We start from the raw sequence: 26,865 nt of genomic DNA, 5'->3' as shown, positions 1-26,865 counted from the left end.
TAGAGAGAACCGTTCTACTTGTTTCTTTTCCTTCCACAGTCAGCATGGCAAAATTGCCAAAGTCAAGCTCAAGCTATATGCCTCTTGTTCCAGAGTTGATTCATATAGGCTGGAAAAATTTTAAAGGAAAACGGGGTGTCTCGGTTGACAAGCTGTAAGATGTGAACTGAAGTAAAGCTGTAGAGGCAGCAGGATTTAGAGCAGCAAAGCAAAATCACCCCTAATCAGAGCTGCTTTCAGAGCTGCGCTGCAATAGCACAGGAGCTTTTGAAAACCACTTCTGTGAACGCTGTGAATAGCAATCTCCTTGTCTAGCATGCTGACTTCTTAATCCTCCTCTCCTCCTTTTGCATCCCTTTTTCTTATGAATCGCCATGGTATTTTTGATGCCTCTGAAATTCACAGTTCTGATCAATGTGTGGATCAGTATGGGTTCATGGCTGGATTGTAGCAGGACCTGTGTAAGGGTTATTTGGCTGATGTTACATGTAAAAAAAACCAGCCCTCGCCGTGGCTGTCCGGATTCGAGTCTCCTGTGCTTTCCCTTCTCCTGCTGCCACGAGGAAGGGGAGATTAGCACAGCTGGGTCAGCCCGGCAGAGGAGTCCGGGCCTCAACTGACCCTTCCCTCTGGGGTGTGCCTCGGTGTATCAGGCAAGGCGACTCTCAAGCCCGTCATCCTTTCCGTTTTGGTTGGAGAGAAGTTTTGTTTGCGCTTGAGGGCAGAAGGGAAGTGGGTGTTCATTAGCGCTTTTGCTCTGCTCCTGCTCTGGGTGAAGTATTCGAGCATATTGTTCTGTTTGTCATCTGGGTTTCACTGTAGTTTTCAAAGATACTTGGAAGCTTTTGGGCCCAGCTGCCAGGGCAAAAAAGGACACACAGAAATTGGCAAAAACAATTCTGACGTGTGTATAAATGTGTAAGTATTTGGCATGGACTACAGAGCTGAATTTCTAAATCTCTGCAAAGAAGCATTATTTTACCTGCCTCTCTCAGTCACAATTAAAGCATGTGTGGTTTGTTTTAATAACAGGTTGCTTGCTCTTCTGTGCTTCCCTGCTAAGCTGTGCACTTCTCCCTTGATTAGGTGCTTCCTCTGATGGCCCACTGAAGCTGCTTCCTGAAAACCACTTTGATCTGGTGGTGATAGATGAGTGTGCTCAGGCCCTGGAAGCCAGCTGCTGGATACCTCTGCTGAAGGCTCGGAAGTGCATCCTGGCCGGGGATCACAAACAGCTTCCCCCCACCATCATCTCTCACAAGTAAGGAGCGGTTCGCGGAGTTGGGTCCTCCTGTTATTTATGCAGCCAAGTGCTTCTGAATGCCTCAAGTGTGGAGACATTTCATTGTTGTGGGTTATTTGTTGGTATACCCCAAGAGCTGGGTTTGGTCACACTGCCAGAATTAGGTCAGACCTGTTTTACTGATAGCCACTGCTTAAAGTGTAACACGGCTCCACCTGAGCAGGCTTTCTTATTGCACGAGGACGTGACAGTTGGTCACTTCACCTGCCACTGACCGTGCCACATAACAGCAAAGTGCGCGTGGTGAGCATGGCGCTGGAGTCGCCTTCTGTGCTGATGAGTGCTGCTGGGCAACTGCTCCAGGGCTTGCAAGGGTTTTGAGTTTGCAAACGGGGAGAGCGGTCTGCCAGGCAGCCTCTGGCCCTGCTCTGGAGTTGCCAGGAATTCTCAAAGGCACGTGCACCTTGCCTGTGAGGCTCTCATCCGTGTGGGAGCAGAGACGTGGCCTGCAGGAGCCTGTGCATTGGATCAAGTTTTGTAGGAACAACCTTAGGTGGGTTACCTTGGTAGAGCTGCTAAAGCAAACCTCAGAAACAGAAGGTGCTTCTGTCCCAGACCATGGCTGTTTGCAGTGGGAATACTTGCTCAGTGACAGGGAGCTGCCTGCCTCTGAAACACTGCTGTGCTCATTTTGCAGAGGTCCTTTAAGCTGCATCAGGGACACGATCCAGCAGCTGTAGTCCCAGCCTTCCTCGAGATTGCCTTTTGCCTTTGTCGCACATTTACTTGGGAGCTGCGTGCCCACAATGGAGAGGATCCTGTGCAGAAAAAGCAGGGCAGACAGGGAGGGTGAGCGCAGTGAGGCAGGAAGAACAGGCAGAAACTCTTGCTGAACGGTGTTTCAGGGAGATCTATCGCACTGGGAACGTCAGAGGTAGCACTGCAGCATCAAGAAACGGGTCTGCTTGTAAAGCCTTTGTAACGATGTGGGAACCTTCTACTCACTGCCCTGGCCTCTGTGCAAGGGGCAGGTGCTGCTGAGATAAACGGCAGAAGAACAGCGTGAAACCAGAGGGTGCTGCCCTGGCTGGTACTGCTGTGGGACTGAGGGTTGCTTTCCCCAGTCACCTGAAACACGCCCCAGCTCCAAAGAATTCAATGCATTGCGCTTCCGTTGTTTGCTTTGGCTTTTCTCTTTAGTGAGAAGGAGTACTTACGCTGTGCACTACTATTGGCTTACTCAAAATGGTGTACATTTTGAAAAGTGTTCTTCCTGAGAGACATGTCATCAGCAGAGATGTTGTTTTGATTCTGCTTGCTTACCAGCACTGTGTTTGAATTCTTTGTTGTCTCTGTTACGCAAAGTCATTTTCAGAGTGGTTAGAAAAGTTGTCCAAACAACAGTTTGAAACAATCACATCGGCCATTCACACTACTAAAATGGTAAGCAAATAGAAGGTGAACAAAACAGAGACACAGATTCTGGTTTCACTGACCAGCATTTGAATATAAGCTTTAAAATGTTTGTTTGTAAGAAAGATGATTTGTTTTTCTACGTGAGGTTTCCTTGCGCCTGGCAAGAAGGGTGGCCTGCTTTACCTTTACTCTTTGCTGACTGCAGGTTCTGTGGAATGAATTCAGGCTCATCCCCAGTTTAATCCAAGTCTTCTCTTCCCTTTATTAGATTCTGCTTCTGTGGTTATTTATTTAACAGATTAATATGGGAGTTGGCCCACCGAGATGCTGTGTTATCACACATGCCACAGCGATTGTAAAACCTCACGATACCGACAACATGCGTAATAAGAACGATTAGTTTGTGGAGATCTGTGGCTACTGTAAATTGCCTGTGCTTCGAGGGGGATTGTCCAAATAGTACTGGGGAGCCTTTGAGTAGTTTAAAATATAAATGTCCGCATGTTTATCTAGCTCTGGATCTGGAATTACTGAACTGTCATTGTGCAGAAGCAGAGAAATAGGGCTGACTTCATAAACTTTTCTCTCCTGCTTCCAAAACATAATGAGCAAGATACATATCTATAATCTCACTTGAATTTTGCACAAGGGAAATGAAAAATCCAAGGGAGGCAGCGGCTCCCAGCAGGTGGCTAAGAGGTGATGCAAGTAATGTTAAGGCGCTGTGTCATCTTCTCATTTTACTGTTATCAGAGGCACAAATGCTTCTTGTTTTGCTGATCTTGGCAGGTGATAGGCACACTCCTCCACTGTCTGGCGGAGGTATCTAGGCTGGTGGACCACAAAAAGCCCATCCAGAACCCCCCTCCCCTTCTTGTCTCGCTGTTTATTTACCGTGAGTTTGCAGGCTGTGTCTCTGCGGCTGCAAATTGGGAATAAATCATTTTACCTCCACGCAGAAGCCAAATGGCTAGCCAAGGCTGGGGAGAGGCTGTAACCTGTGCTGGGCCGACAGATGTTACTGGCCTAGGGTGGGAAGGAGCAGTCAGGCTAGTCGGGGGCTAGAGCCTCACTTGGTTATGTTAGTAGGGAGTTGGCTTAATCTGGAGTCGGCTTAATCTGGAGTCGGATAGCAAAGCTGTTCCCAGTAGAGAAGAGCTCCTTGTGTGATCTGCAGGGTACTTTTTGGAGTAAGTATCTGGTTACTAGCAAGAAGAAATTTGCAGTTTGGCCCTTCTAATTTCAAGGTTATCATTCTTTTCTTTAAGTGATGCGTAAGGCTCGTCTTCTCCACCAGAGAAACTGTGTGGTAGCTGCACGATGCCCCAGTCTTTGTGCTGCCCTCGGCCAGCAGGATTCATCTCGACTGCCAGCCTGAGCAGTGGCTCTGGTTTGAGACCTTCACCCCTCTCTTCTTGTGCCAGTAAGTTGTTCCAAATTACAAATAGACGGAGAAGAGGGAGTTGGATGCCCTTCCTCTGCTTGTCCTTCTGGTTGTGGAAGTGCGCTTGTTCTTATCTCGGGCTCCTGCCACAGCAGTGCTGATTTACAAGATCAGAAGCTTTAGGTGGAGGAAAATGTTCACCAGTCACTGTGCTCCCAAGACAGCAGCTACGTGCTTGCGAGGCAGACAGGGCTGCCCAGCCCCAGGAACAGAGCCTAAAGACTTATTTTTCCCAAGACCGTCAGATTAAGGGCAAAGCACAGTAGAAATACCAACTCTGTTACTCTGGGTGAACAGGCCAAACGCTCAGATGATGTCAGTTTTGGCCCCTCTTTGAAATGAAGCAGATTTTCTTCAGAAGTGCTCCAAAAGTGTTACGCCAGCTGCTTTCCTCTGCTCTGTCACGATGACTGATGCCAGGAGCCTTGCTGGTGCTGCATCGTGGAGTCAACAGCAAAAAGCTCCTCATTGGTAGGCCCCTTCTGCTGCAGATCTCCTGGATCTCTTCAGGGTCCTGCTTGAGGAGTTGTGCTTTTCTGTGCCTGTTTTGAGTTCATTTGGCTTTGCAGTGGAAAGCTGCCACTAGTTTGCATCTCTCCTGTGGTCACAGGTGATCATAATGTCCTCTGTGTCCAGCAGAAACACTGGCTTCCTCCTTAGATCCTATGGATATGACCTGGACCAAGCTCTTTGTCCTTGCTGTTCCCATTGTTTTTCTTTAAAAAGAGCTTGACAGTTTTCTTGTGCATTTTGCATGTTTTCTTTCCATGTTTTTAAAATCCCAGCTGCACACAGAACTGGTCTTTGTAAAATGAAGAGAGAGTGTGGGTAGAAGTCAGATCTTCTGGCTCTTCAACCGTGGCAGGGTCACCAACTGTGCAGGGAAGTCAGTTTTAGGTCGGCTCCCATCTCTTGTGGGGTAATCCCTCTTGGATGAGAAACCTTAGGGATGTTTAAACACTGTGTCACTCTGTGCCCTTCCTAAAGTTCAATAGATTTAAAATAAAACAGAGCAGAGAGGATGTGTGTCTGAATCAATAGTGTTAACAGATCTATATCTCGGCCTGGCTTACCAGTAAATTATGATTTGAAAAACTTGTTACATGAAACAGAATTATTGCCCAAGGCATCAGTAGGTCCATGACCCAGGTGCTGGTCAGACAAGGCACCAGTCACCGGAGCTCAGCCTCACAGACACTTGCCTTTTGGAAGATAAAGTGCAAAGAGCCAAGCTGACTTCAGCTTACTTGGAAGAATTAGGGGCTGTGCTCTCAAATGCTGCCACTCTCCAGGCAAATCTCTCCGGTTTAAAGGCAGAGCTGCTACGATGCTGCTGCTGTGCCAGCCAGTCCTCTCTCAGTTCCCCGAGTAAGTCTCGACACCTATTAGCTGACACGAAGCAAATCCATCAAAGTGTGAAAGTCTGGGAGATCTTCAGCTCCATAAAAATAGGTAACAAAGTGGGACCTGAGTTTGCTCCTGCACTCAGGGGAAAGCCGTCATATGAGCTCAGCCAGAGTCGTGGCCACACAGGAGGCAACCGGAGAAAACCCAGCTTTCTGGCTTTATTATTGAAGTATGTTAGTTTAGCGCTGGAAAACTCCAGCTAATAGCCCGTTGTATCTAATGAGAGACAGTCCCTGTTGTGACGTGAATGAAGAAGGAAGAGCATGAAGGAGGAGGAAGGATTACTCTCCTCATTTCATCCCACGTCATACAGGAAACCTCTGGGGGTTTCTAGGACTGAGCAAGATGTCTTGAACCCCAGCCGGGTGTTTGCCTGAGAGTCCGTCTTTCCTATCTTTCCCCTCACTTCTAAAGGCTGACATCTTGTTAAGTAAAATTATTCCAAATTGGGTATTTTCAAGCTTTGCCCATTGCTCAGGTGGCCGACTGCTGGAAGACTGAGAATGCAGGAGAACAAGTGGAAAATGAAGCTCATTGAGCTATTTACGGCTTTACCTTTCATCTCAGTGGGAGCCCTTGGTAGCAGCCCCCCAGTGTTAACTGCAGATGGGCACACTGGTACGTATTGGCTGTACGTACAGAAATTCGAGCGGGTGCTCATCAGGCAGGCACGGATCTGGAGTCTTCCTCTCTAGTCCTCGCCTCTGGGAATAGCAAAATTTCCCACTCCTCTTTCCAGATTACCAGCGTGTCCCTCAACTCTGCTGGCTCTGTAGAGCAGAGGGCTCTTGGGCACACCAGTCGAATATGCAAAGGGTTTAAATAGCACAATGCAGGGTGTTTGTTCCATAGAAACAACCTGGGATGAAACGTGTTATCCTGGTAGAAAGCAAAACTGCCTAGTGCTGCAAGAAAAGAGTTTCTTTCTTCCAAGCTCTGCTGTTGTCTAGTGAAACCCCCAGCCAGCTTGCGATGGAGATGATGTGCAGTGAGGTCCGGCTGCAGCCTCCTAATGAAATGCAAAAGCTAATGAATTTTGATCAATTAGAACAACTTATTTTGAGAAATCCAATTACTTTTCAGATAAATGCTGTAAAAAATTATTAGCTCTTTTCCTTACAGATCTGAACTCTGGCCTTGTTTTTAATTGCTGCCCCAGTAAAAGCATTTGCTTTATCGAACGGGGCATATAACGCAACTTCGCTCTTTACAGCACCGTCCCCCTGCACAATACAAATAGAGCAGACGCTGGAGAGCACCGCTTTGCACTTTTCACAGTCCCTTAGGCTGCGAGATGCAGCACAAAGGCAGATTCCTTCTATCTCCATCTTCTTAGGTACTTCCAGAGATCTAATTAAGGCACCGAATCGCCTGCTGGCTCCTCTGTGGTTAATGGAAAACGCTAAGCTATTTCCAGGGATGATTCATGCAGAGGACTCAAACCCTTCCACCCACCTTCCCCTTCTCCTCCATTGATGACAGCAGACCTGAAGTGGGTGGACCCCTATTTTTGGGACCTCAGTGAAGGGTCTAAAGTTAGCCGGGATGAATCTGGGCTGACAGAAGGGTCATCTGTTACTACGGTATGTGAAGTCAGTCCTGCTTTAGCAGGGAGCCTCTGTTAAACGGGAATACTTTGGTCCTTTGTAGGAGCCGTACGGCCAGTGCCATCAGACAGCCAGGCTTCCACACAGCTTGTGCTCAGCTCGGGGAGCCGGGCTTCGTCTGGTATAACTACCTTCTTGGGATCTGCTTTTTCCTCCATGGATTCAGCCTTTGTCACTTCTTGTCATCAGGCTTTTTTCCGCTTGAAGCCAAGGGAGTTTTGGTGGGGAGTCTGAAGGGTGCTCCTCTTTCTGGTTTTTTGACATACCCGAGTTATCTCAGGATGCAGAGGGCACCCACACAGGCACCTTACACTACGCACTCACCTGCCTCTTGTCCGTCTGGGCGCATTTCTCTGACAGACCTCCCAGCAATGGCAAATGCCAGTCCCGGCTGTTCCCCTCTCGGCAGCCTGCTCCAAAGCCCATGGACATCAGCTTCAAGCCTCCTGCTGGGTTTTGGCCCATCGCAGGGGCATCTCAATGCCAGGAAACTTTCTGCTGTCCAACAGGAACAGTTGTTTTCCTTGTTTTCATTTTAGTCTTCATTCCATCCTTTTCTGACATCCTAATTAATTTGTCTCCACGTCAGGGCTTTGATTTATTAATTTGTTTTTACACTCTTCAGATACTTATCAGACCTCTTGCTCTCAACTAGTTTCTTAGACAAGCGTAGGAATATTTTGCTGTCTTGTTTGTTAGCGGTCAGTCTGGATCTCTCCACCATCCCAAATCCATGTGCTTGTCCTCTGTGCTCAGTAATTTGCTGATTCGCACGTCAGGTCCAAATGGATTTGCTTTCGCATTGTCACTGAAGAGTGAGGGTCAGGCCTTGGGTTTCTTTGGCATCCTCCACAGCTGGCAAGAACAAGCTACCCTCCTCCATCATATTTGCAAGGATTAAAAAAATCCAGAGTGTCTGGAGAAGGGGGGAGTTCTGCACAGCCTCACTTACTACAACTTTACCTATTTGTGAAAGTTCTCAAACCTCTACCAGGATAGAAAAGCCCAAGGTACAAGGCAAAGGACAGCTAATACTTGCACATCTATAACAGCCTCAGCCTGGTTTTGCCATCCAGGAGTTTAACGCAGGGTTCCTGAGGTAGGGAAACACAGCGGCATCCTCCTCCAGACTTTGCTGTGCAAATTAGGTGGTGTGCAGCGGCGATCAGTGTCACACCAACGTCTCCTTCTGCCTATCCAGAGGATGAGTAAGAAAAGATACAGCATGGTGAGGGCACAGCTCTGTCCCTCCGTGGGAAACACTTCCCTTTTGTTCCCCCTAGTAATGATCACTCTTGACGTCTATATGGCAGGGTGACTCCTCACACCCAGCCCACAAAGGATATTTCACACCACAGTGGGCACAAAAGCCTCTGAAACATCTGGTTCCACTTGGCTACAGCTATCACCGCTAATGGGTGGCATCTCTTCCGCGAGCTGGAGGAGGAAGCCTTAGCTGTGAAGAGCCGCAAGGCCTCACCTTCCCTCATTGGGACCCATCCTGGTACCCCCCTCCCTCCCCGGGAAGGTGCGTTCGAGCAAAGTACAGCCTTTTCCTGCATGTGCAGCAAGCTGAAACCAGGTTAGCAGCAAGTGCTGGCTGCTGTGGGCTTGTTTCAGTAATTTTAGCTTTCCTAGCTTTACTTTAGGTACATTAAAGTAGGTACCCTGGAGCATCAGATGCGTGATTCTGTCCGTCCAACCTCCTATCCCAATTTAATTTCCCTAAAGCAATTGATTCTTAAAAAAAAACTTTTGCTCAGTGCTCTTATGATTTTGTTGGCATAGAAATCAACCATTGTAGGAATTAATTGAGCAGTAAAATAATAGGAAATTTATTAACAGGTGAAATATTTGCAAGCAGTTTAATATCCTCATTATTAATTCAACATATAACCTCATGTAGATCCCTGCGGTGGAAACTGTGCTGTTAGCGTATAGAAGAGCACTATTTCTAAGGCGTGCTGGGAGGTTTAATGCCTCCCCCATGCTTTATTGTATATCATTACAAGAAACACTTCAGAATATTTGTTGTTAAAAAACACCAGGGTTTTCCTGCCAATTCTGCCTGAAATCAGTTTCAAGCTTGCTCTTAGATGTGCAGGAACTTGTGAGCCCAGGGAAGGGAGTGAAGGACAAAAGCAAAGGGAGGAACCTTTGGTGGGTAAGGCTGCTAAGCCTGCTGCATCCCTTTAAGACTCTGAGAGCATCTGCTTTCGGTATCCCTTGCTTCTCCCCGGCATTACCTGATGTGACTTACACAGCAGCAGCAAAGACCATCATGAAGAGGACGCAGTCCCGTGGGGCCTGAGCGCAGCGAGCAGTGCCGAGGGCTGGTGATGGGGTCCACCAGCAGCTCCAGCAAGCTATGGACCTGGTCTAGGGTCCATCCTGGGGGGTCTCACCAGGAGGTGGGCTGGAAACAAAGCCATGATGTGGGTCCGGGATCCGTCCAGAAGATACAGCTAAAGACAGGGTCACCGTGGCCTGCAACAGAGATCCAAGGTCCATAGCTCTCTCCATCCAGGAGACAGAGCTGGGACATAACTGGGGCAGGGACTGAGGGGCCAGTGCTGAGCTTAAATGGGGCCCATGGCAGAGGGTCCGGGTCCCAGGTGAGGCTGCTCAGGGTGATTGAAGCCTCATGGTGCCCTCTTGGCCCTGAGAGCCAGAGCACCTATGGGTGACCCAGCACGTACCCAGCTTTCCATTAGCCTGTCAGGAGACGGCGGGTGGAGGGAACCAGAAACGGTTTTATCTCGGTGACAGTAGTCCTGCTCCAGGCAAGGAGTGCCTAAGAGGTGGCTCTGACCCCCCATTCCCTGGTCACGCAGGGCTGTTCCTGAGATGTGGTGCGTGGCCTTGGCAGTGCTGGGTTAATGGTTGGACTTGATGATCTTAAGGGTCCTTTCCAACCTGAACGATTGTGCGATTCGGATATTCTACCTCTGTGCCATACCAGCAACGCTGGGGCTGGGGAGCTGTACAGGCTTCACGGCCAACCTCAGTGCGGTTCGTGCTCAGCGGCAAAACACGCGGCACAGCTGGAAACCTCTGCTGTGTAAAGCACAATATCCTTATTGCAAACCTGCCAACCCTCCTCCTGGCTTCTGCACCTCTGTGTGGTGTTCAATGCTCGTTAACGTTACAGCAACCTTTGAAAAGGCAGCGCTGTCTCCAAAGTCCTGCAGTTCCGTCTGTTCAGAGTTTATGACCCTTTTTTTCCCCCCCGTGTGCTGCATTCTGTGATTTAGCAAGAAGGAGGGCTAATGAGACTTGACTTCTCGGAAAGATCTACCCTCAATTTTCCTCTTCTGCAGTTTTAATGAATTTGCAGTCTCTTGTAATATTTACCAAATGCCCTGTGGTTAACATGACAGGGCCGGCCAGTACAGCAAACAAGACGCTCGCTGTGGTGCCACGTAGTAATGTAATGCTCCCCGCGGCGGTAATTGGATGCGTGCTGTGCCCCTTAGCCCTGACAGAAATAATTTTCCCGAGCTGTTCTCTATCACCATTTCATCATCATTGTGCTTGTTCATTGTGTTCTGGTAGCGACCAGAACGCCTCACCAGGAGCCGGAGTCTTGTGCAAGGTGCGGGACCCACAGTATGAAGAAACTCTTTATGCTCTGAAATGCTCAAAATACAAAAATCGAAGTACAGCAATTCTTGTCCTTCTTCCTCAGACGGTACCGTTAGTTGATGCTTCTAACGAACCCTTTCTGTATGGCAAAGAGAAAGCAATTAGGCTCCTGAAAGGCTTGTTTCATTAGAAGCATTATTAATTTGTGTCACAGATACAAGCACAGGACCTTTGCCAGAAGTGATGGAGTGTTGGTTTTCTTAATGGCTAATAAAGCAATAAGCGCTGAAATGCATTAGCCTGAGGTGAGCGGCCAAGGACTAATGAGGATGCTTGAGTGGCAAGTGTCTCCAGAAAACATTAGCAAGGTCTGGCTGTGTTGACACCAAGTGGTTCAACATTTGGGGTCGTGCTCTGGTACGAATGCTTTAGGTGATTCTGATGCCGTTGCTGAGCTTGCAGTAACGTGAGCGTATCGTTACCCTGACAGATGCCGTATCTTGAGCTTGTTATGAGCAGTGTGACTGAGGATGTCGGTGGGATGAGCTTACAGGTTAAGAGGGTTTCGTGCTGGAGCTGTTTCCCCAAGCAGAGATGTTGGGCATCCTCCTTCATCTTATTCCAACCACACTGAGCAGACCTGGATCTGAGAAGCGACGGCTGCAGGCAGGGGTAGCCGACACCACTCGCATCTCTTGCATTACAGCGGGAACACCCCTAGGTGTTGCCCTACGGCAAAGGGAAGCAGGCATCTCTCCACCCTGATGTGTTCAAGTTGATCTGATCTCCATGCAAGGCACAGGTCTGTCCCTGAGGGTCTTCCCACTGCTGGGGAGCTTACGCTGACAGCACTCGAGCCCTGCAGCCTTCTCCTGCTCCCTTTCCACCGCCCGTAGTACCCGAGAGAAACGGAGTGGGAAGGGCAGGGAGGTAACGCCATCCCAGCAGAGCCACACAAGGGTGCTTAGCAAGGTCCAGAGAAGGTATCGCAGGTGCTCCAACACATTGCAACTGAACCCCGTTAGCATGGATCCACATCCAGACTCCACTTTGACTCGCTTTTCCCATGCAGGGCTGCTGCCAAGGGCCTTTCGCTCAGCTTGATGGAGCGTCTCATCGAGAGGTACGGGGAGAAGATTGTGAAGATGCTGACGGTGCAGTACCGGATGCACCAGGCCATCATGCAGTGGGCTTCCTTGGAGATGTACAGCGGCCGGCTCACTGCTCACCCATCGGTAGCCCAGCATTTGCTCAAGTAAGTGACTTGCTTCTCACTGGTATATGAGCAGAGATGTCATCCCATCGCACGCAGTGTTTGTCCCTTCCCTGTGACGAAGTTTTCCATTCCTCCTGGCCCTGCAATAGCATTTCTGTTTCATCCTTTACTTCATTGACACATTAACTGGGGGGGAGGGTTGTCCTTTTTCCTGTGTAACGAGAAGCCACGCAGAGTTACCTTCTCTTTCTTCCTTTGGTATGGTAAGCAATGAAATAAAATCCCCTTGCACCTGGTGAGAATATACGAAGGCCTGCCCTGCAGCGGGCATACCCCAAGCAGCGTTTCTCTCACAAGCTGTCCTCGGGGGTAGGAGCAGCCACCAGTTTTTACTGTGCTTCTGCACGTCTGTGCAATTATGAGGGCCAGTGTGTGTCCCGTCTTTGGTCCCAACATTGACATCAGAAAGATCAGAAAGCAAGATTCCCTTTCCAGCTTGGTAGTTTTACTGCCAGGACAGCACCCGAGGCAGGCCTGATGGCGTCGGATCCGATCCTTGTCTGCAGCAGTTTCTCTTTTCTTTGGTAATTTAAAGGAAGTGAGTAGCGTTTCATTTCCATTGCGCCCTGGGACAGGCAGTTGTTTGCCAACACACACTGTGACTGTCAATAATTGCTGCTTTTTAAAATTGCAGTCAGTGCAGTTCTGGGAGGTGGATGGGAAAACATTAATTCTCTTTGTTGGACTTGGAGAAGCATAAAATATCACAGTGCTTCTCTGTGTGGTGCTCTTGTATTTTTATAAATACTTGGTTTAAATGCAAATATTTAGGAGTTGAAAAAATTAAAATTCCCCTAGAATCTCTCCATTTCATCATAGATCCAGTTTTGGACAGAGATAGCTGGAGAGGCCATTTTATCCTACTTGTTTCAAAATAATCTTACTTGTGAACAGTGTGAACAATGCTACCTGGATGGGAAGAGCAAGCTGTGTGTTGGAGGCAGCCCCGGCGCCCTCATCTATGTCCGCTGCAGCCAGCCCGGGGATTTCTGCTTGGGTCAGCATGTTCTGAATTAAGGCTTCAGGGCTGTCAAGGCTTCAGCTCAACTTACAGCAGTGAAGCTATGCTGACTATCTGGGTTTATATACGTTTGTGTATATGGATGCAATTTTATGGGCGAGTGCGGTGGGTTCTAGAGGCAGGAGTCAGCAAGGCTGGTTCCTCAGTGCCAGCAGGAGCTCAGCTGAGATGGACGGGACTCATTCAGCAATGTTTTAGCTGTACGGATCTAATTCCCGGATCGGTGCTGTGCAAACGCCTCTTCTTGATTGTTCTTGTTCCTTGCCATGTTTTTCTTCCCATTTAACTTTGCAAATTAAAAATAGCAACTAGTGAAGAACCCCAGGCAAAAATGGTTTGAAACCATTTAAAAAGGAAATCAATTGAAAAGTTGAAATTAGGCGACTGTGTTATTCTGGTGAGCTGGTTTATTTTTCTAGCTGATGAAGGAGCGAATGTTTCTCTTTCCAGTCCACAGGGCAGCTTAGTCCCCTGCTCTGGGCCTTTTCCTGCAGACACTGGTGTCTAAACCCGTAATCAAATCTGCCAGTCCACAGCCCTCCTGACATATCGCATGAGTACGGCAATCCTCAGTTCAGGCACTGGACCATGTAAAGTTCCTGTGCGTCTGCAGAAGACCAGGTAATGCAGGGGCTTGATGTCGGACCGGGATCTTCTCATGTTTAGGCTGCTAGTACAAATTCCTTCGTGCTGTTTGTGAGCATCCCATGTCTTTTGTTGGCTTAGGCCAAATGATTTGCTTAATCCCTTACCTGCGCAAGAAGTAAGTTAGCTTTGGTCTCTGATAGCTGTAGGAAAAGCTCTCGTACAGGCAGAAGCACCCCAGGGAAGCAGGAGGCTGGCGAGTGCCCGCAGGAGTTACCTGCTCGCACTGGAAAGCGGCCAAAGCCTGGGCATTTGACAAACTCTGGGTCTGCAGCTTTTTGTTACCTCCTTCCTAAGGGCTGGTGGGTGACAAATCTGAAGAGTCCCACAGCACAGAGCGAGGAGGGGGTTCTCCGTTTCTGCTGAAAGTGTTCTGATGTCTTCTTTGAAGAAAGAGCTGCCTGGAGTGATCCAGACCGTAGCACCCGCCACACCTCTGGCATTGGCAAAGCCAGCCCACGCGACTCAACTCTAGCCTTGAATTTACAACGGTCTCGGTGCCGTTTGGAGAGGTGAAGCGTGAAAAACCGTGTGCCAGTCTTGAAACGTACAGCTGGAGGAGGTCAAGGCACAAACACCTCGTGCTACAAATTGTGACAGGGAGTTTTTGGTGCAGCTGAACTTGTAAAGCCTGATACCTGTGGCCTTTCTTCAGAACGACTCCCCAGGGTACAATCCCCACCCAACGTCTGACAGCACGGCTGCACGCCCGCCATGGCCTTTCCCTGGGCAGCGCTGTTGATGCAAGTCTCACCCCCTTTACCTGAAGCACAAAGACTGGTCCTTGGAAGAAGTGCAGTTCTGTCCAAACGACTTCACATTTCCGTACCGACTTTTGTTCTGACGTCGGAGGCGCTCGGGAACGCTTGGTCTGTGATATGTTAGAGATTCCTGCAGCACCATCTTTTCCCTAAAAAAAGGAGTCTTTGGTTTTCTGCAGTATCTTTTCAGGGGCAGAGTATTTCCAAGGGAGCAAAACCTTCCCAATGTTCAGCCATCCCCAGGAAAGCAGGGCTCCGTCACGTGTAATGGTGACTTGGGAAGACAAACGCCATCACTCTGAACATCCCCCCCTTCCTTCCTCTTCCCCCACCTGTACATGCTGAGCATGACGTCGTATGGTACGGAATATCTCTTTGGTCATTGGGGTCAGCTGTCCCGGCTGTGCCCCCCCCCCGGCTCCCTGTGCACCCCCAGCTACTCGCTGGTGGGGGGTGCGAGGAGTAGAAAGCCCTTGGCTCTGTGTAAGCACTGCTCAGCAGGAACAGTAACACCCCTGCGTTATCAGCGCTGTTTTCAGCACAAACCCAAAACCCAGCCCCACACCAGCTACTCTGAAGAAAATTAACTCTACCCCAGCCAAGCCCAGCACAGATGTACAGCAACACGTCGCTGTTTCAGAGCTCTCCTGCCACCTCCAGGCTTTCCGTTCCTGCCCTCTATCGCCCATCCTCTTCCTAGGCTGTGGATTCAGCTAGCAACTTCCCTGGGTATTAAAATATGGTTTATTAATTTATTTTTTTTTTTTAATGCAGCAGCTTTAGATGTAGAAATGACGTGAAACCCCAATTCCTCTGTGATTCCTTGTGCTGCGCTTTCTTCTCTTGCCCGACAGCACTGCTGTCAAATCTCTGGTAATCCTTCAGGCACTCCTCCCTCTCAACACCGTAAAAAACAGAAAGCAGCTCCCACTTCTCCCTGGGTCTGCATATCCTTCCTGCTTGAGACCGTTTAAGCGAGACACTAACACCCTCACACCGTACCCTTGCCTGGCAGTACCTGGGCTGCGTAGCATAGCTGGTGAGAAAGCTCCCAGCACTGCTGGCTGGCCCCTCTGGGCCTCTCCGGGGCCCTCAGCTCTTCGTTTGCCTTTTGGGAGAGCGTTTAAGTGGCAATCCCATGGTGCAGAGCAATAATGGCTTTTCAGCTACAGCTTTCTGGCGTTGCCAAACTCCCCCGGGCCTCTCGGGACTTGCTGTGCCGCTGGTTGTGGCTGCCATCCTGGTGCTGAACCCCAGAAGCCGGAGCTGAAAGCCGGAGGCCCCCGCCAGAGCTACAGGGCCCTGAGTTACTGCTCCCCGTGACGTGCTCTTCAGTAGCATCACTGCAGATGCACAGAGGACCAAAGCTTGGTGGAGCAGAAAGGGGGGAACCTCAGTTCTCAGTTTCTGCCATTCTTCCCCCTGTCCAGAGCCAACCTTCCTGCTGTCGGCCTGTCGCCTTGTCCCTCGGAAGCAATAGCCAGCTTTGTTTTCCCTCTGTCCTTGCGGCGTTGTTGGGAGGAGTAAGCAACAACTCAACTGCTCATCCGTTTGGCGTAATTTCGGTGTTGTTAACTGTCCCTTTCCCAAACACCTTGTACAGGGACCTGCCGGGTGTCACCTCTACAGAAGAGACCGCGATTCCCTTATTGCTTATAGACACTGCTGGCTGTGGCCTGTTTGAGCTGGAAGTGGAAGATGAACAGTCTAAGGGGAATCCAGGTACTGTTGTTCGGAAAAATTTCTTGGCCAGAATTGATTGTCGGAAGTCCTCAGCCTCCCGTGGGCTTGGCCACTGCGCCAGCTGAGCCGCGTCCCAGAGATGTCCGCTGGTAGCAGGGGGAAGGTGGGTTCCCCAGCGAGCTGTGTCTACTTGAGAGATCATTTCCTCTCTAAATCCTCAAGCCCAGAGGGCTCTGAGCTGGAGCGGAGCGGCCACAGGGCCGTGATGACAGTGTGCAGCTTGTGGGTGGCCACACTGGCTGCCTTGGTCCCTTGCAGAGACATCTCTCCATGCTGTGGACGAGGACAGTGTGGAGGATCCCTGTGACAGATGCTTTTCCCGAGTTGACAGTACAAATAATACCAGACAGAGCGCAAGCCTGCTTTAGAGAGGCTGTAGACGTGGCTCAGAATTGCCTCCCAGTCCTCTGCTCCTTTCATGAAGTCCTGTGTGGCTCTTCTCCATGAATTTTCTTAAGACATTGAGTTTCCTACTGGTTTTTGACTTAAAAAATAGATTTCATTACGGAGATTGAATATAAAGTCACGCGCCATAGCCATTCTAATAAAGTGGGAGAACTCAGAAAATGGTGATGGTCTCCTTTCTGTCCTCGCTTCCACAGCAGGGCAGGTGGTGGTGATTTGCTGTTGAAGGATGCTGCTCGTGCTCCTCCAGATTGAGTGTGGCACCTGCACACCTGCTAGCTGGCTCGTAGGAGGCTCAAGAGGACCTTTGCCAGGACATGTGGCATATGGGCTGTCCAAAATCCGGTGCTTCGTCTGACAAGCCACAAATCCCAGCCCTGTTATGGAGATTGCTCTGCTCAAAGCGTTAGGGAGAGCTGTTAGCCCAGAAAGCGTCAGCAAAAGGATTGCTGGGAGGGCACAGTGAGCCTTGGCTTTGGGGAAGGTGAGGTTTTTCCCTTCAGGACAAAATCTTCCCCTAGATTGTAAATTCCCTGCCCAGATTGGCACTGCAGTGCCCAGAGGGGACCGATCTCCGTGTGCAATACCTGCGCCCTGCCACCTCACCTGCAGCCGCCCCTGCCTGCCTGCCTGCTGCCTGCACTTTTCCCGGTGGCCAAGCCACAGGCTTTTCTAGCCCTTCGCTCTCACGTGGCCAAAGAGCTTATTTGCCAACGTGGCCGCCTGCTTCAGGGATTCATTTGTTTTCCTCTCTGCTCACCAGTGCAGATCTCATGCCAGCAACAGATTTCTGAGGCTTCAAGTCCCTCTCTGGCAAGGCAGGGAAAACAGACCATAAAATACAAGGACAGTTTTTACCAGTTTAAATATCTTTTGCCTTCTTTTGTTTGAAAACCCACCAGCATTTACGTGGCTCTTGTTTTTCTACACACCAGTCCCTGTGGCCCTGCTGAACAGAGAAAGGCTCTTGTCCCCAAATGGAGAGCCAGAAAGACTTGTCCGAGATAATCCCCTACTCAAAATCCCTGAGTTAAGTGCACATCTCCCATAATTTGGGAGGCAGCCTTTTGGAGCAGCCTACCACAGATTCTGGGTTTTTATACCTGTGTTTTGCTGGAAAACAGAGGGGAAAGTTAGTCCAGCCAACAGACCAGAGAAATAGTTCACATTCGTATTTAACTTGTCCTCATTAGATCTCTGTGAGCCAGCCGCCATCCCGAATAGCCAGTAGTTTGTGGCAGGCTGCCTGCAGTCTCCGGAAGGTCTGAGCGCACGGATCTGAGCGTGAGGCTTGCTTATTTGGTCATGGGGGTTTGGAAATGGGGGCCTTGAAAAAGCAGAATAGAAAGGAAGGGTGAAGGTTTTTTTCAGTTGCAGAGTAATCTGTTGCCTGGGTTGTCATCGATCTCTTGGATTGATATGGGAATGCCAGAGAAAGCCAAGTTCTGTCCCATCACTGCCCCTTCTGCTCTCTGCCCTAGGGGAGGTGGAGCTGGCTGGTTTGCACATCCAAGCCTTGGTGGAAGCTGGTGTGAAGGCTCAAGACATCGCTGTCGTAGCCCCCTACAACCTCCAGGTGAGATGACCCTCTCCTGGCACCTCCTCTCTCTTCCCGCATGCACGCAGAGCAAATGCACAGAGGTGGATCCGAACCTTGACATCTTCAGGAGTGATACCAGAACGTCCTCAGAGAGATGAAGGTGGAAGCCAGCAGAGCCATATTGTATAATCAGCATTTGTGGCCAACTTCCCCACATTGAAGCAGCTTGAGGCCATGGAGGGAAGAGATGTTAGATGGGTATTTTCCGCTCCCAGCCTCAGGGCTTGACCTTCAGGGGATGTGAGCGCTCATCCTTGTGGGTTTGAGAGGAAGGGACTTTACCAAAACAGTGCCGCTTTCATCCTTTTCACCTTGCGCTTTTCTTTAAAAGGTATCTATTGCTTGTTTTTCAGGTGGACATGCTAAGAGAGCACCTTTGCCACAGGTACCCAGAACTGGAAATTAAATCAGTTGATGGTTTCCAAGGAAGAGAGAAAGAGGCGGTGATCCTGTCATTTGTGAGATCCAACAGGAAAGGTGAGAGTTCGCTGCTGGAGAGTTACTCCCTGGAGAACGGGGAAGAAATGGGAACCGTGCGAGTCCTCCAAGGTCGTTCGTCATGCTGCCAAGGGCTGTGGTTTAATTGCAGTTCTGACAGCCTCTAGCACTTTGCTCTGAATGAATTAACTGGCAAGAGCCTTCTTTTTCGGCCTTTTTTTTTTTCCTTTTTAAATGAGCAAATATATTTGCTGTCATGGTTGCAGAGGAAGGCTCTGACGCAAGGCAGCAGGTATAAAGGAAGCCAGGACTGCTTAGTTTGAGGGTTCCCTGGCTATTGAGGGCTCAGAAATTATTTAAACCGGGGTCCTAAGAATGGCACGTGTCACGTTAGCACCACATTTACTGAAAGCCAAGCACTTCCCGCGAAAGGTGGAAGTCTGGGGGGGCTTATTTCCTGAGTTTGGAGCCTATTTTGGGTCACTTCCCCAAAGAAAGCAATCAGGAACTGGCATGACAAGTCATGCACAGAAAATGCTTCTTTTGGGAGCAAAATCTAGAGCGGAAAATTGAGTTCTTTCCTATCAGCAGCTGCAGCGAAAGTTAATAGCTGGAAAAAAGCTGCTGCCCTGGAGCCGTGAGGCTCCTTCAGCAGAGCCATCGGCCCGTGCTGAAGGGTTTTGTAGCAGCCAGCTCAAGCAGAGGGCACGAGTGGGACCACTCTGCGAACCACCTCTCTGCTGCGCATGGATCACTGCCCTTCTCAAACCCGCGGTGAGACACGTCCCTTGCTGCATTGCCTTTGCTGCTAGCGCTGCTGACGGTGAGACGCTGTGTATGTGCTGGGAGTGCTGATGTCTGGAAGGGGAAAAAAGGGGAAAGGATGCGTGGAAGGAGGAGGCTTTTTTTTTTTTTTTTTTTTTTTTTTTTTTTTTTTTAAGAAAGCCTAGAGCAAGAAAAGCAGCACTGGGGGAGAATGGAGGTGGGGGACAGGACTAAGAATAGTCCTTATTCATGAGTGACTCACCTCGCCTTTGCTCGGTGGGAGCTGGTGTCCTCCGTAAGGCGTGCATCCCCCGGCCCCCTTCCCGTGCACAGCTAGCAGCCAGAGCTCAGGCACGGTGCATGAGTCGCTCGCTTTCCGGGGGGCACGAGGCAGCTTCCCACGGCGTCTGGGCACAGCTCTGGTCTGCGTGGGGCACAAGAGATGTTGTTAGGGCTCTCAGACTCTTGGGAGCAATCTGTACCCGTTTTGCAGCTGCATTTCTAGCTCAGAGGAAGCCAGGGACCTTGACCAGCAGTGCCTGTCCCTCTGCAGCCATTCCCAATCCAGCAGGAAACCCTCTTGCCAGATCAGAGGAATTGGAGTTGCCCCTGCAGTCAGGCAAAACCACATCAGAGAAAGTGGCAATCATTCTCTAAGCTGCAGAGCACGGAGAGGGGATCGCCCGCACCCTGTTCCTCAAAGGCAGCACAAACTAGACTGCTCAGCCACAGCAAGGCAAGGCAGACACAGAGCCAGGCTGGTCACCGCACCGGCAGAGACATTAATTTCTTCCCGACTGGCCTCCTCTTTATCCCCAGGAGCTGGAAACTCAAGAGCCGCCCACGCTACTCTTCTTGCTAGCTGATCCTCACTGAGTCATCTTGGCATTTGCTAGCTCTTACTGCTTTTCTTTGAGAAAATAGCCAGAGAGCAGAAGCAAACCTTGCAGAGTAGCCCAAATCGCTGTCACTTTAAACCCAGCAAGAGTTTGGGGGCAGGCGGGGGGAGTTGTACAGGGCAGGGTGTATTTCTTTACCTGCAGTTCCTCTTCTGTCGCAACGCGAGCCTTTTCCACGTTGCTCCGTATTGCGTTTGCTCCCAGGTCCCAGCCCAATCTTGTGTCGTGAGCCACCCAGGAAAATATTTCTCCTCTCCACGTGCCATCCGTCCTCCTCTCGATGTGGGGAGCCCTAGCTCTGGCTTGGGGGTGGTGAAAGATGAAGGTAACAGCGTGAGTCAGGGACCGGAGCCCAGTAAACGCTGACTCCCACCCTTCAGCCAAGCAACCCTTCAGTCATTTGGGCCAAACCTAGACCTGGAGCCACCGCTGTGCCCACTGCCAGTCCTGAGCCCCTTGCTTTCTTTCTCACAGGTGAGGTGGGCTTTCTTGCAGAAGACCGGCGGATAAACGTAGCGGTGACCCGTGCCCGGCGCCACGTGGCTGTCATCTGCGACACCCGCACCGTCAGCAACCAAGCCTTTCTGAAGCGGCTGGTGGATTATTTCAGCCAGCACGGGGAGGTGCACACAGCCTTCGAGTACCTCGACAACCTCGTGCCTGAAAACTACACGCAGGAAGGCCGCAGCGAGCGACAAGGTGCAAAGCTCCCCGCAGCACCTGGCCCCAAACCGCAGCTGCCTCCGGGGAGGAAACTCAAAGCAGCAGCGACCAAACCAGCGTGTCCGAAGCCAGGAGCGTGTTTCTCCCCAAACACAAGCGGACCTGGGGGACAGAGCCCGGGGACAAAAGACGGTGCCGACAGATTCAAGGCCATGCTGGTGGCCTTCCTGGAGAGCAGCGAGCTGCAGTTGGATTTCCCCCCGTCCCTCAGTTCTCACGATCGGATGCTGGTTCACCTAATGGCGGAGGAGCACGGGCTGCAGCACGTGAGCACCGGGGAAGGGAGGAACCGGTACATCAGCGTTCGCAAGAAAGAGCCTGCCGAGCCTTCGCTACCCGCAGCCGCCCCCCCTAGCAAGGAGCTCCCCCTTCCTCAGCCGCAACGTCCCAGCAGGGAAACTCCTGTCCCTGCTGAGCCAGGAGGAAGCAGCAAGGGCTCAGGGAAAGTGGACCTGAAAACCCTGCACCTGGAGAGAGTTCAGAGGGAGAAAGCCAGACGGGAGGAGGCCAGTGCCGGCCCTCAGGGCAGCAGCAGGAAAAAAGACAAAAGCGAAGCCAAAGGTAGGTCACTGTCGTCATAACCAGTACAATTAATGGTCTTCCTTGAATGGACTGTGCTATTTAATCCCAGTGGTTTTGCCTCCAGGCCTTGGGATTTGTCTGCATGCACGGAGCACGGGATGTGGCTCTTGGGAAGCTCTCTGATGCTTGTCACTGCAGAGACGTGAGAACTGGCAGGAGCGTGCATCAGTTGGCTGCAGCATCTGGGGAGAGGGGTTGTGGATGCCTGGAGGCACATTTCTTAAGTTGAAAGAAAAACACTGGGGACCCTTTCCCAGGAAGAGAGGCTCGGGAGTTAGATTGGAGGCTCCCAAGTGTAAGAAGAGGAACAAAGAGGAGTACCTGGCCCACACCGAAGGACGTGGCCACCTCCTAGACGCAGAGGCAGGGGAAAACAGAGCCAGGAGCTGCCGTCTTCCCTGCCAGACATGGTCCTTTCCTCTTCCCCAGCCCCCTTTTAGCAGAGGGAGGCACCCAGGCACGCTGCAGGTGGGGGCTTGAGCTCCTAACTGGCGCCTTTGAACTCAGGCCAGGGTTTACTGGCATGATGGGTCTCATGGGGGCTGAAATCCCAGTCGCTGTGAACAGTAACTGCCCAGCCCCGTGCTGCTCGGGTTTGTTCTCAAGCGGTTAAATGGCCGGGTCTCTTCCCCTGTCTTCTCCTCAGGAAAGCCAGCAGTTAAGAGCGGAGCAGGCAAGGCGGCAGAAGAAGATATCGACGCTCTGATTTCTGCTGCCATTAAAGCTGACAACACCTGCGGCTTCCCTCGCTGCAAAGCCAGCATTAGAACCCTGGGACAGCTTTGCCTCCACTGCAACAGGCAGTACTGCCTCAGCCATCACATCCCAGAGGTACTCGTGGGGCTGGGCAGCCTGCCCAGGGGTTTGAGCACTCAGGGGGCTGCAGAGGAGTAGGATGTGCCAAGCAGCGTGGGTTTAACGTGGGAATTTTCCCTATCGAGCTCCCCAGGCAGGATTTCCTTGCAAGGAGTTTAAAGCAGAACCCTCTCTGTCAGAGCTTTTGCTCAAGCTGCAGGTAGAAAGGGCTGCCAGGCGTTAACACGTGGGCTCTGCACGCCTCCTCCTGAGAGCTTTTTCTTTTCCCGCCTGCCTTTGTGCCCTTTTTTTCCATTCTCTGGCGTTTAAACTCCTGGGTCGTGCAGACAAAGCAAGGCAGAGAGGAGAAGTGAAGAGGCTTGGGCTTAAGGCAGTGACTTGAGGGAGCCTGGACACTCGATTCCCAGCTCTCTGCAGATTCCCTCTGCAGCCAGGGGACAGGTCGAGGCTTGATCCTGCATGGAGCAGTGCTGCATGCCTGGCTGGCAGCTGGGCATTTCCTTACATGCCTTGCGTGGCTCGGAGCTGAGATGCTCCACCCTATGCAGCCTCAGCTTTAGCTCCCATCCCTACCTGAGTGTCGGCCGTCCCTCAGCCAAATCCGCTCTGCTTTCTTGCACTGGAGGACTCTTGAGCAGGCACCTCAGCAGCGCTGTAACGTCCTGCACCTCCCTGGGATTGGTAGTGTGGTGGCCGCTGAACCCACAGCTTCTCCCTTGCTGCTGTTCTGTAGCTGCTCAGCAGCCCTGTCCTCCCCAGATCTGGGAAGGAAGGAAACGAAGGTTAAACTGTGTCAAGCTTCATCAGCCTGATCGGGTGCAGAGGCAGGCAGGTGAGTTTAAGCCTCCAGGGTTGGCAGCGTGATGCTTCATGGAGAGCTGGCCTCAGGGTTTGAGTCCTGCGGGCAGAGCTGACCTGGCTGGGTGGTGGCTGTGATGAGTACGCGGGCTGAGAAGTGACGATTTTCCATTTAGCTGCAGCGTTCTGTGCCCATCGTCCCTCATCCTGCATCGCCCAGCCATAGCGCTGTGCCGCGCGGAGCCTCCCAGAGCTTAGCAGTGTTTAGCGAGCTGACCTATAAATCCTCAGCATAGATTTTCCCCTTGTCAAGTATTATCTGTTTCCATGGCAAAGAATAGTTGTATTTATGGTCATTCACAATCCAGTTGGGATATAAATTTATTTCCTGCAGAATCACCTCTCCCTGCTGAATTGTAATGAGAACTCCAATGAGAAACAAATCAGAAGGATAAAATCCACGTCAACAAGTTTTTCTTGCTCTTTAAAGTTGAACCCTTTCTCCAGACGTGGTGGAATAGCCTGGGACCTCCTACCCCTGCCTGGCCCTAAGAGGGGCAGCACGTACCCCTCAGAGGGGCTGGAGCCTCTGCGTAGGGAAGGTCCCCGTTCAGGAAGAGCTCACGTTCCCCCTTAGCAGCCCCCAGCTGCTGAACCCCGCTGGGCGATGGCGCTCAGCACCTGCTGACACGGGAGTTAGTGCCCGTTTTAAAGTTGGTCGGGAGGGTCTGTTAGTTATGGCTGGTTTAGACCGGGCTCAGAAATCCCAGTCCTGGCTGGGAGCCGTGTGCCAGGTGCTGTGCGCAGCTATTCCTGGCCATTGGCAACCTGCTCCAGCAGGGCTAGCGGGGATGGGAAGGCTTGGCACGGCACTGCAAGAACAGGCAGGATCCTCGGATCGGCTTGCGTTCGTGAAAACATCAAATGACGTTGGGATGGACCAGGCAGACGCGGTAAACTTTTAGGATCTTTCATTTAGACCTGGTGGAAATGATTCAAGATAGTGTTAAACTTGGCTTAATGCCCTCTAAACACAGCCTGGGCTTCAGCGCAGACTGGTTTTGGAAAAGGTTTGCCTGCACAGAATTAGCATTATGAAGCTTGCTTTTATTCCAGTGCAGGAGGCAGATCTAATTACGCTAAAGAGGCAGAGATGTGGCTGGAAAGGTCTCTCCTTATTTCCCAAGTCACCTTTCCTGTTTCACTCCTTTTCCCCCCAAGTCATGCTGTATTGGCAGAAAACATTAGGAATTGGGAGCTCAGTTTTATTTCTAGCTCTCCTGTGAGAGCTGTAAGAGATCCAGCTGTTCACATGACGAGTGTGAGTTTCCCCCAGATGTTTAAAGTTTTGGAATGAGCGCGCTAAACTGACCAAAAGGATGATGCACCTGCTGTGCACATTTCCAGAGCAGAGAAATTATCTTTACCTTTTGTTTCCTGTTAGAGGAGCTATAAATAAATGGGAGATGGTTTTAGGGGGGTGCCAAGCAGGTGGACAAGGAATTCCAGGCTCCAGGAATAAAATCACCCGATTCCCACGTACGCAATCGCTGCCCTAGTTCCTGCCTGCCACTGGTGTCCGTTCTCTCTCCACCAGGTTCACGGCTGCGGGGAGAAGGCCAAGGCCCACGCGCGGCAGAGGATCAGCAGAGAAGGGGTTCTCTATCCCGGGAGCGGCTCCAAAGACAAGTCCCTGGACCCGGCCAAGAGAGCCCATCTCCAGCGGTGCCTCGACAAGAAGCTCAGCGAACTGACCAGCCAGAGAAAGAGCAAAAAGAAAGACAAGGAGAAATGAAGGACCTGAATGCTTCTTTAACCTTGAAGTCACAGGTCAGACTACCTAAACCAAAGATGCAATTAAAGCCACGGGGCTGTGCTGAGCCCGAGAGGAAAACAGGAGCTCTCATTTTGGGTGGTAGACAGCTTGGAGCCAGTGTGCCTGAGTAAATAGTTGCTGAGCCTCCTAAACCGCAGAGCTGAGACAGAGGAAGGAGAGCAGCTCGATTTGTCCCATTATTGACAAAGTAATGGGTGTACGCAGAGAGGCTGGAGAATGCCAATAAAGACGGATATTAAAACACCTAAAGCCATCAGCTGTCCCTGTGACATTTCTCCCTGCTACAGTAAAAAGATAAATGTCCATGAGCAGGAACGTGGGTGGAACCAAAAACCCCGGTGACCCTCTCCTCCAGGGAGGATGTCTAGGAAAATGGGTGCCTCCAGCTCCTTTCTCCCAATTCGGCAATCGTCTCGGCTCGGAGTCAGAGCAGACTGGTACGTTCACACAGCAGCCGGCGAGACCCAGCGCCCCGGGCTGCCCTTCGGGAGCAGGCTGAGCCGGGCTGCGTCCCCTCCCCACCGTGCAGGGGGGCTCCAGGTGCCGGGGAGGGAGAGGCATCGAGCGTTACCTTGCGGCACCGCAGCGAGCTGCTCCAAAACGCCCAGCCCTGATGGGCTCCAGGAGAGCCGCCATCCACTGCCTTCAGTCGCGTCCCGCTGGGCGGCTCTGGCGAGGTCTCTCCCTCTCCACGGTGTGCCGTTCCCTTCCGCGACGCTTCCCAGACCTGCCAGGACACGCTTTGCTTTTCCCTGTGCCACCATTCCTGCAGAGCTCCTTGGGGGCCGATGTCCGCTGGAAAGTCCACAGCGGCAACAGCAGAGTCCAGCCCTGCCAGCTTTGTGCAGCCTGCCTGGGAGGGAGGGAGCCCCGCGGTCAGCATCGCCCGTCCCTCCCGGATCCCTTCCCTGCTCCTGTACCCCCTAATCCATGGCCCACCTTGCTTTCTGCCTGCTGATCCTCATCTCCAAGGCATCTCTCCATCCACCCACAGCCCCCTGCCCTATCCCCTCTCCTTGATGGCTCCCAGCGGGTGCCGATGCATCGCACAGGGTCCACCACCCCCTGAGGAATAAATAGAAGCCACTTTTTGTCCCCAGGACGAAGGAAAAGGTGCTGAGATGCCTCCACAGAGGAGTGGCTGGAGAGGGGCACAATAAAAAGCCCCAGACCACACGTGGCCCATCATTTTGTGGCTATCACCTATCTCACCCACCGGTGATTTCCTCCCCAGCGGAAGGCACTCATCTCATCCTGACCAAAGGCTCAGCAGCTTGCAGGGGCTGCAGAATAGCCAAGCATTTCTGTCTCTCTCCCCAAATGCCAGATGAGGTAGCTAATCAGAGAATTTTCCCCCAAATCTCAGCCCCTGTACAGGCTGGAAAAGCCTTCCAAAAAACCCCTTCTTCATCCTTCAGTAAAGCTCATCATTCAAAAAAACCCCTCCATTTGCAGCCCCGGGCAAACCCGGCCTGCCCGCACCTACCTCGGCTCCGAGCATCGCCTTGGCTCGTGCCTCGGTCCCCGGGGCCGGCCGTGCGTCAGCCCGCGGAGGGATGGCACCGGCTCGCGGCAGCAGATGGGACATCGGGGCTCCTGGAGGGAAAGGTGGGGAGGAGGAAGACGTGGGAGAAGAAAATCTGTGCATCGGCGAGCGGTGCCGGGCGCATACGGGGAGAAGAGCCAGAGCGATGCCTGCGAGGGGCTGCGGAGGGGGAGGACGCAACCGAAACATCGCAGCCTCGTCCCAAAACGAAGGTCAGGCAGACAAGATGGGTGAGCAGAGAGGAATATTGCTGCCAGCCCAGGGTACCACCACAGTGTTATCTTTAATCAGGTATAAACAGCTCATTC

At 51.4% G+C, this 26,865-nt stretch overlaps 1 protein-coding gene across 1 annotated transcript in view; it reads left to right on the top strand.

Annotated features, from left to right (window-relative positions):
* Window positions 1–25,264, top strand: part of IGHMBP2 (immunoglobulin mu DNA binding protein 2) — a 43,901-nt gene extending 18,637 nt beyond the window's left edge. The window contains exons 8-15 of the mRNA XM_054826230.1: window positions 1,087–1,261; window positions 11,775–11,957; window positions 16,009–16,127; window positions 18,035–18,129; window positions 18,507–18,630; window positions 20,730–21,539; window positions 22,207–22,391; window positions 24,772–25,264. Coding sequence (XP_054682205.1) covers window positions 1,087–1,261; window positions 11,775–11,957; window positions 16,009–16,127; window positions 18,035–18,129; window positions 18,507–18,630; window positions 20,730–21,539; window positions 22,207–22,391; window positions 24,772–24,969 — 1,889 coding nt within the window. The 3' untranslated portion in view covers window positions 24,970–25,264. The remainder of the gene's footprint in view (window positions 1–1,086; window positions 1,262–11,774; window positions 11,958–16,008; window positions 16,128–18,034; window positions 18,130–18,506; window positions 18,631–20,729; window positions 21,540–22,206; window positions 22,392–24,771) is intronic.
* The last annotated feature ends 1,601 nt before the right edge of the window (window positions 25,265–26,865 follow it).

This window comes from Grus americana, chromosome 5 (assembly GCF_028858705.1).
Source record: "Grus americana isolate bGruAme1 chromosome 5, bGruAme1.mat, whole genome shotgun sequence".
NCBI classification, from domain to species: Eukaryota; Metazoa; Chordata; class Aves; order Gruiformes; family Gruidae; genus Grus; species Grus americana.
The sequence above is the reverse complement of the archived record's forward strand: the minus strand, read 5'-3'. Positions and strand labels throughout refer to the sequence as shown.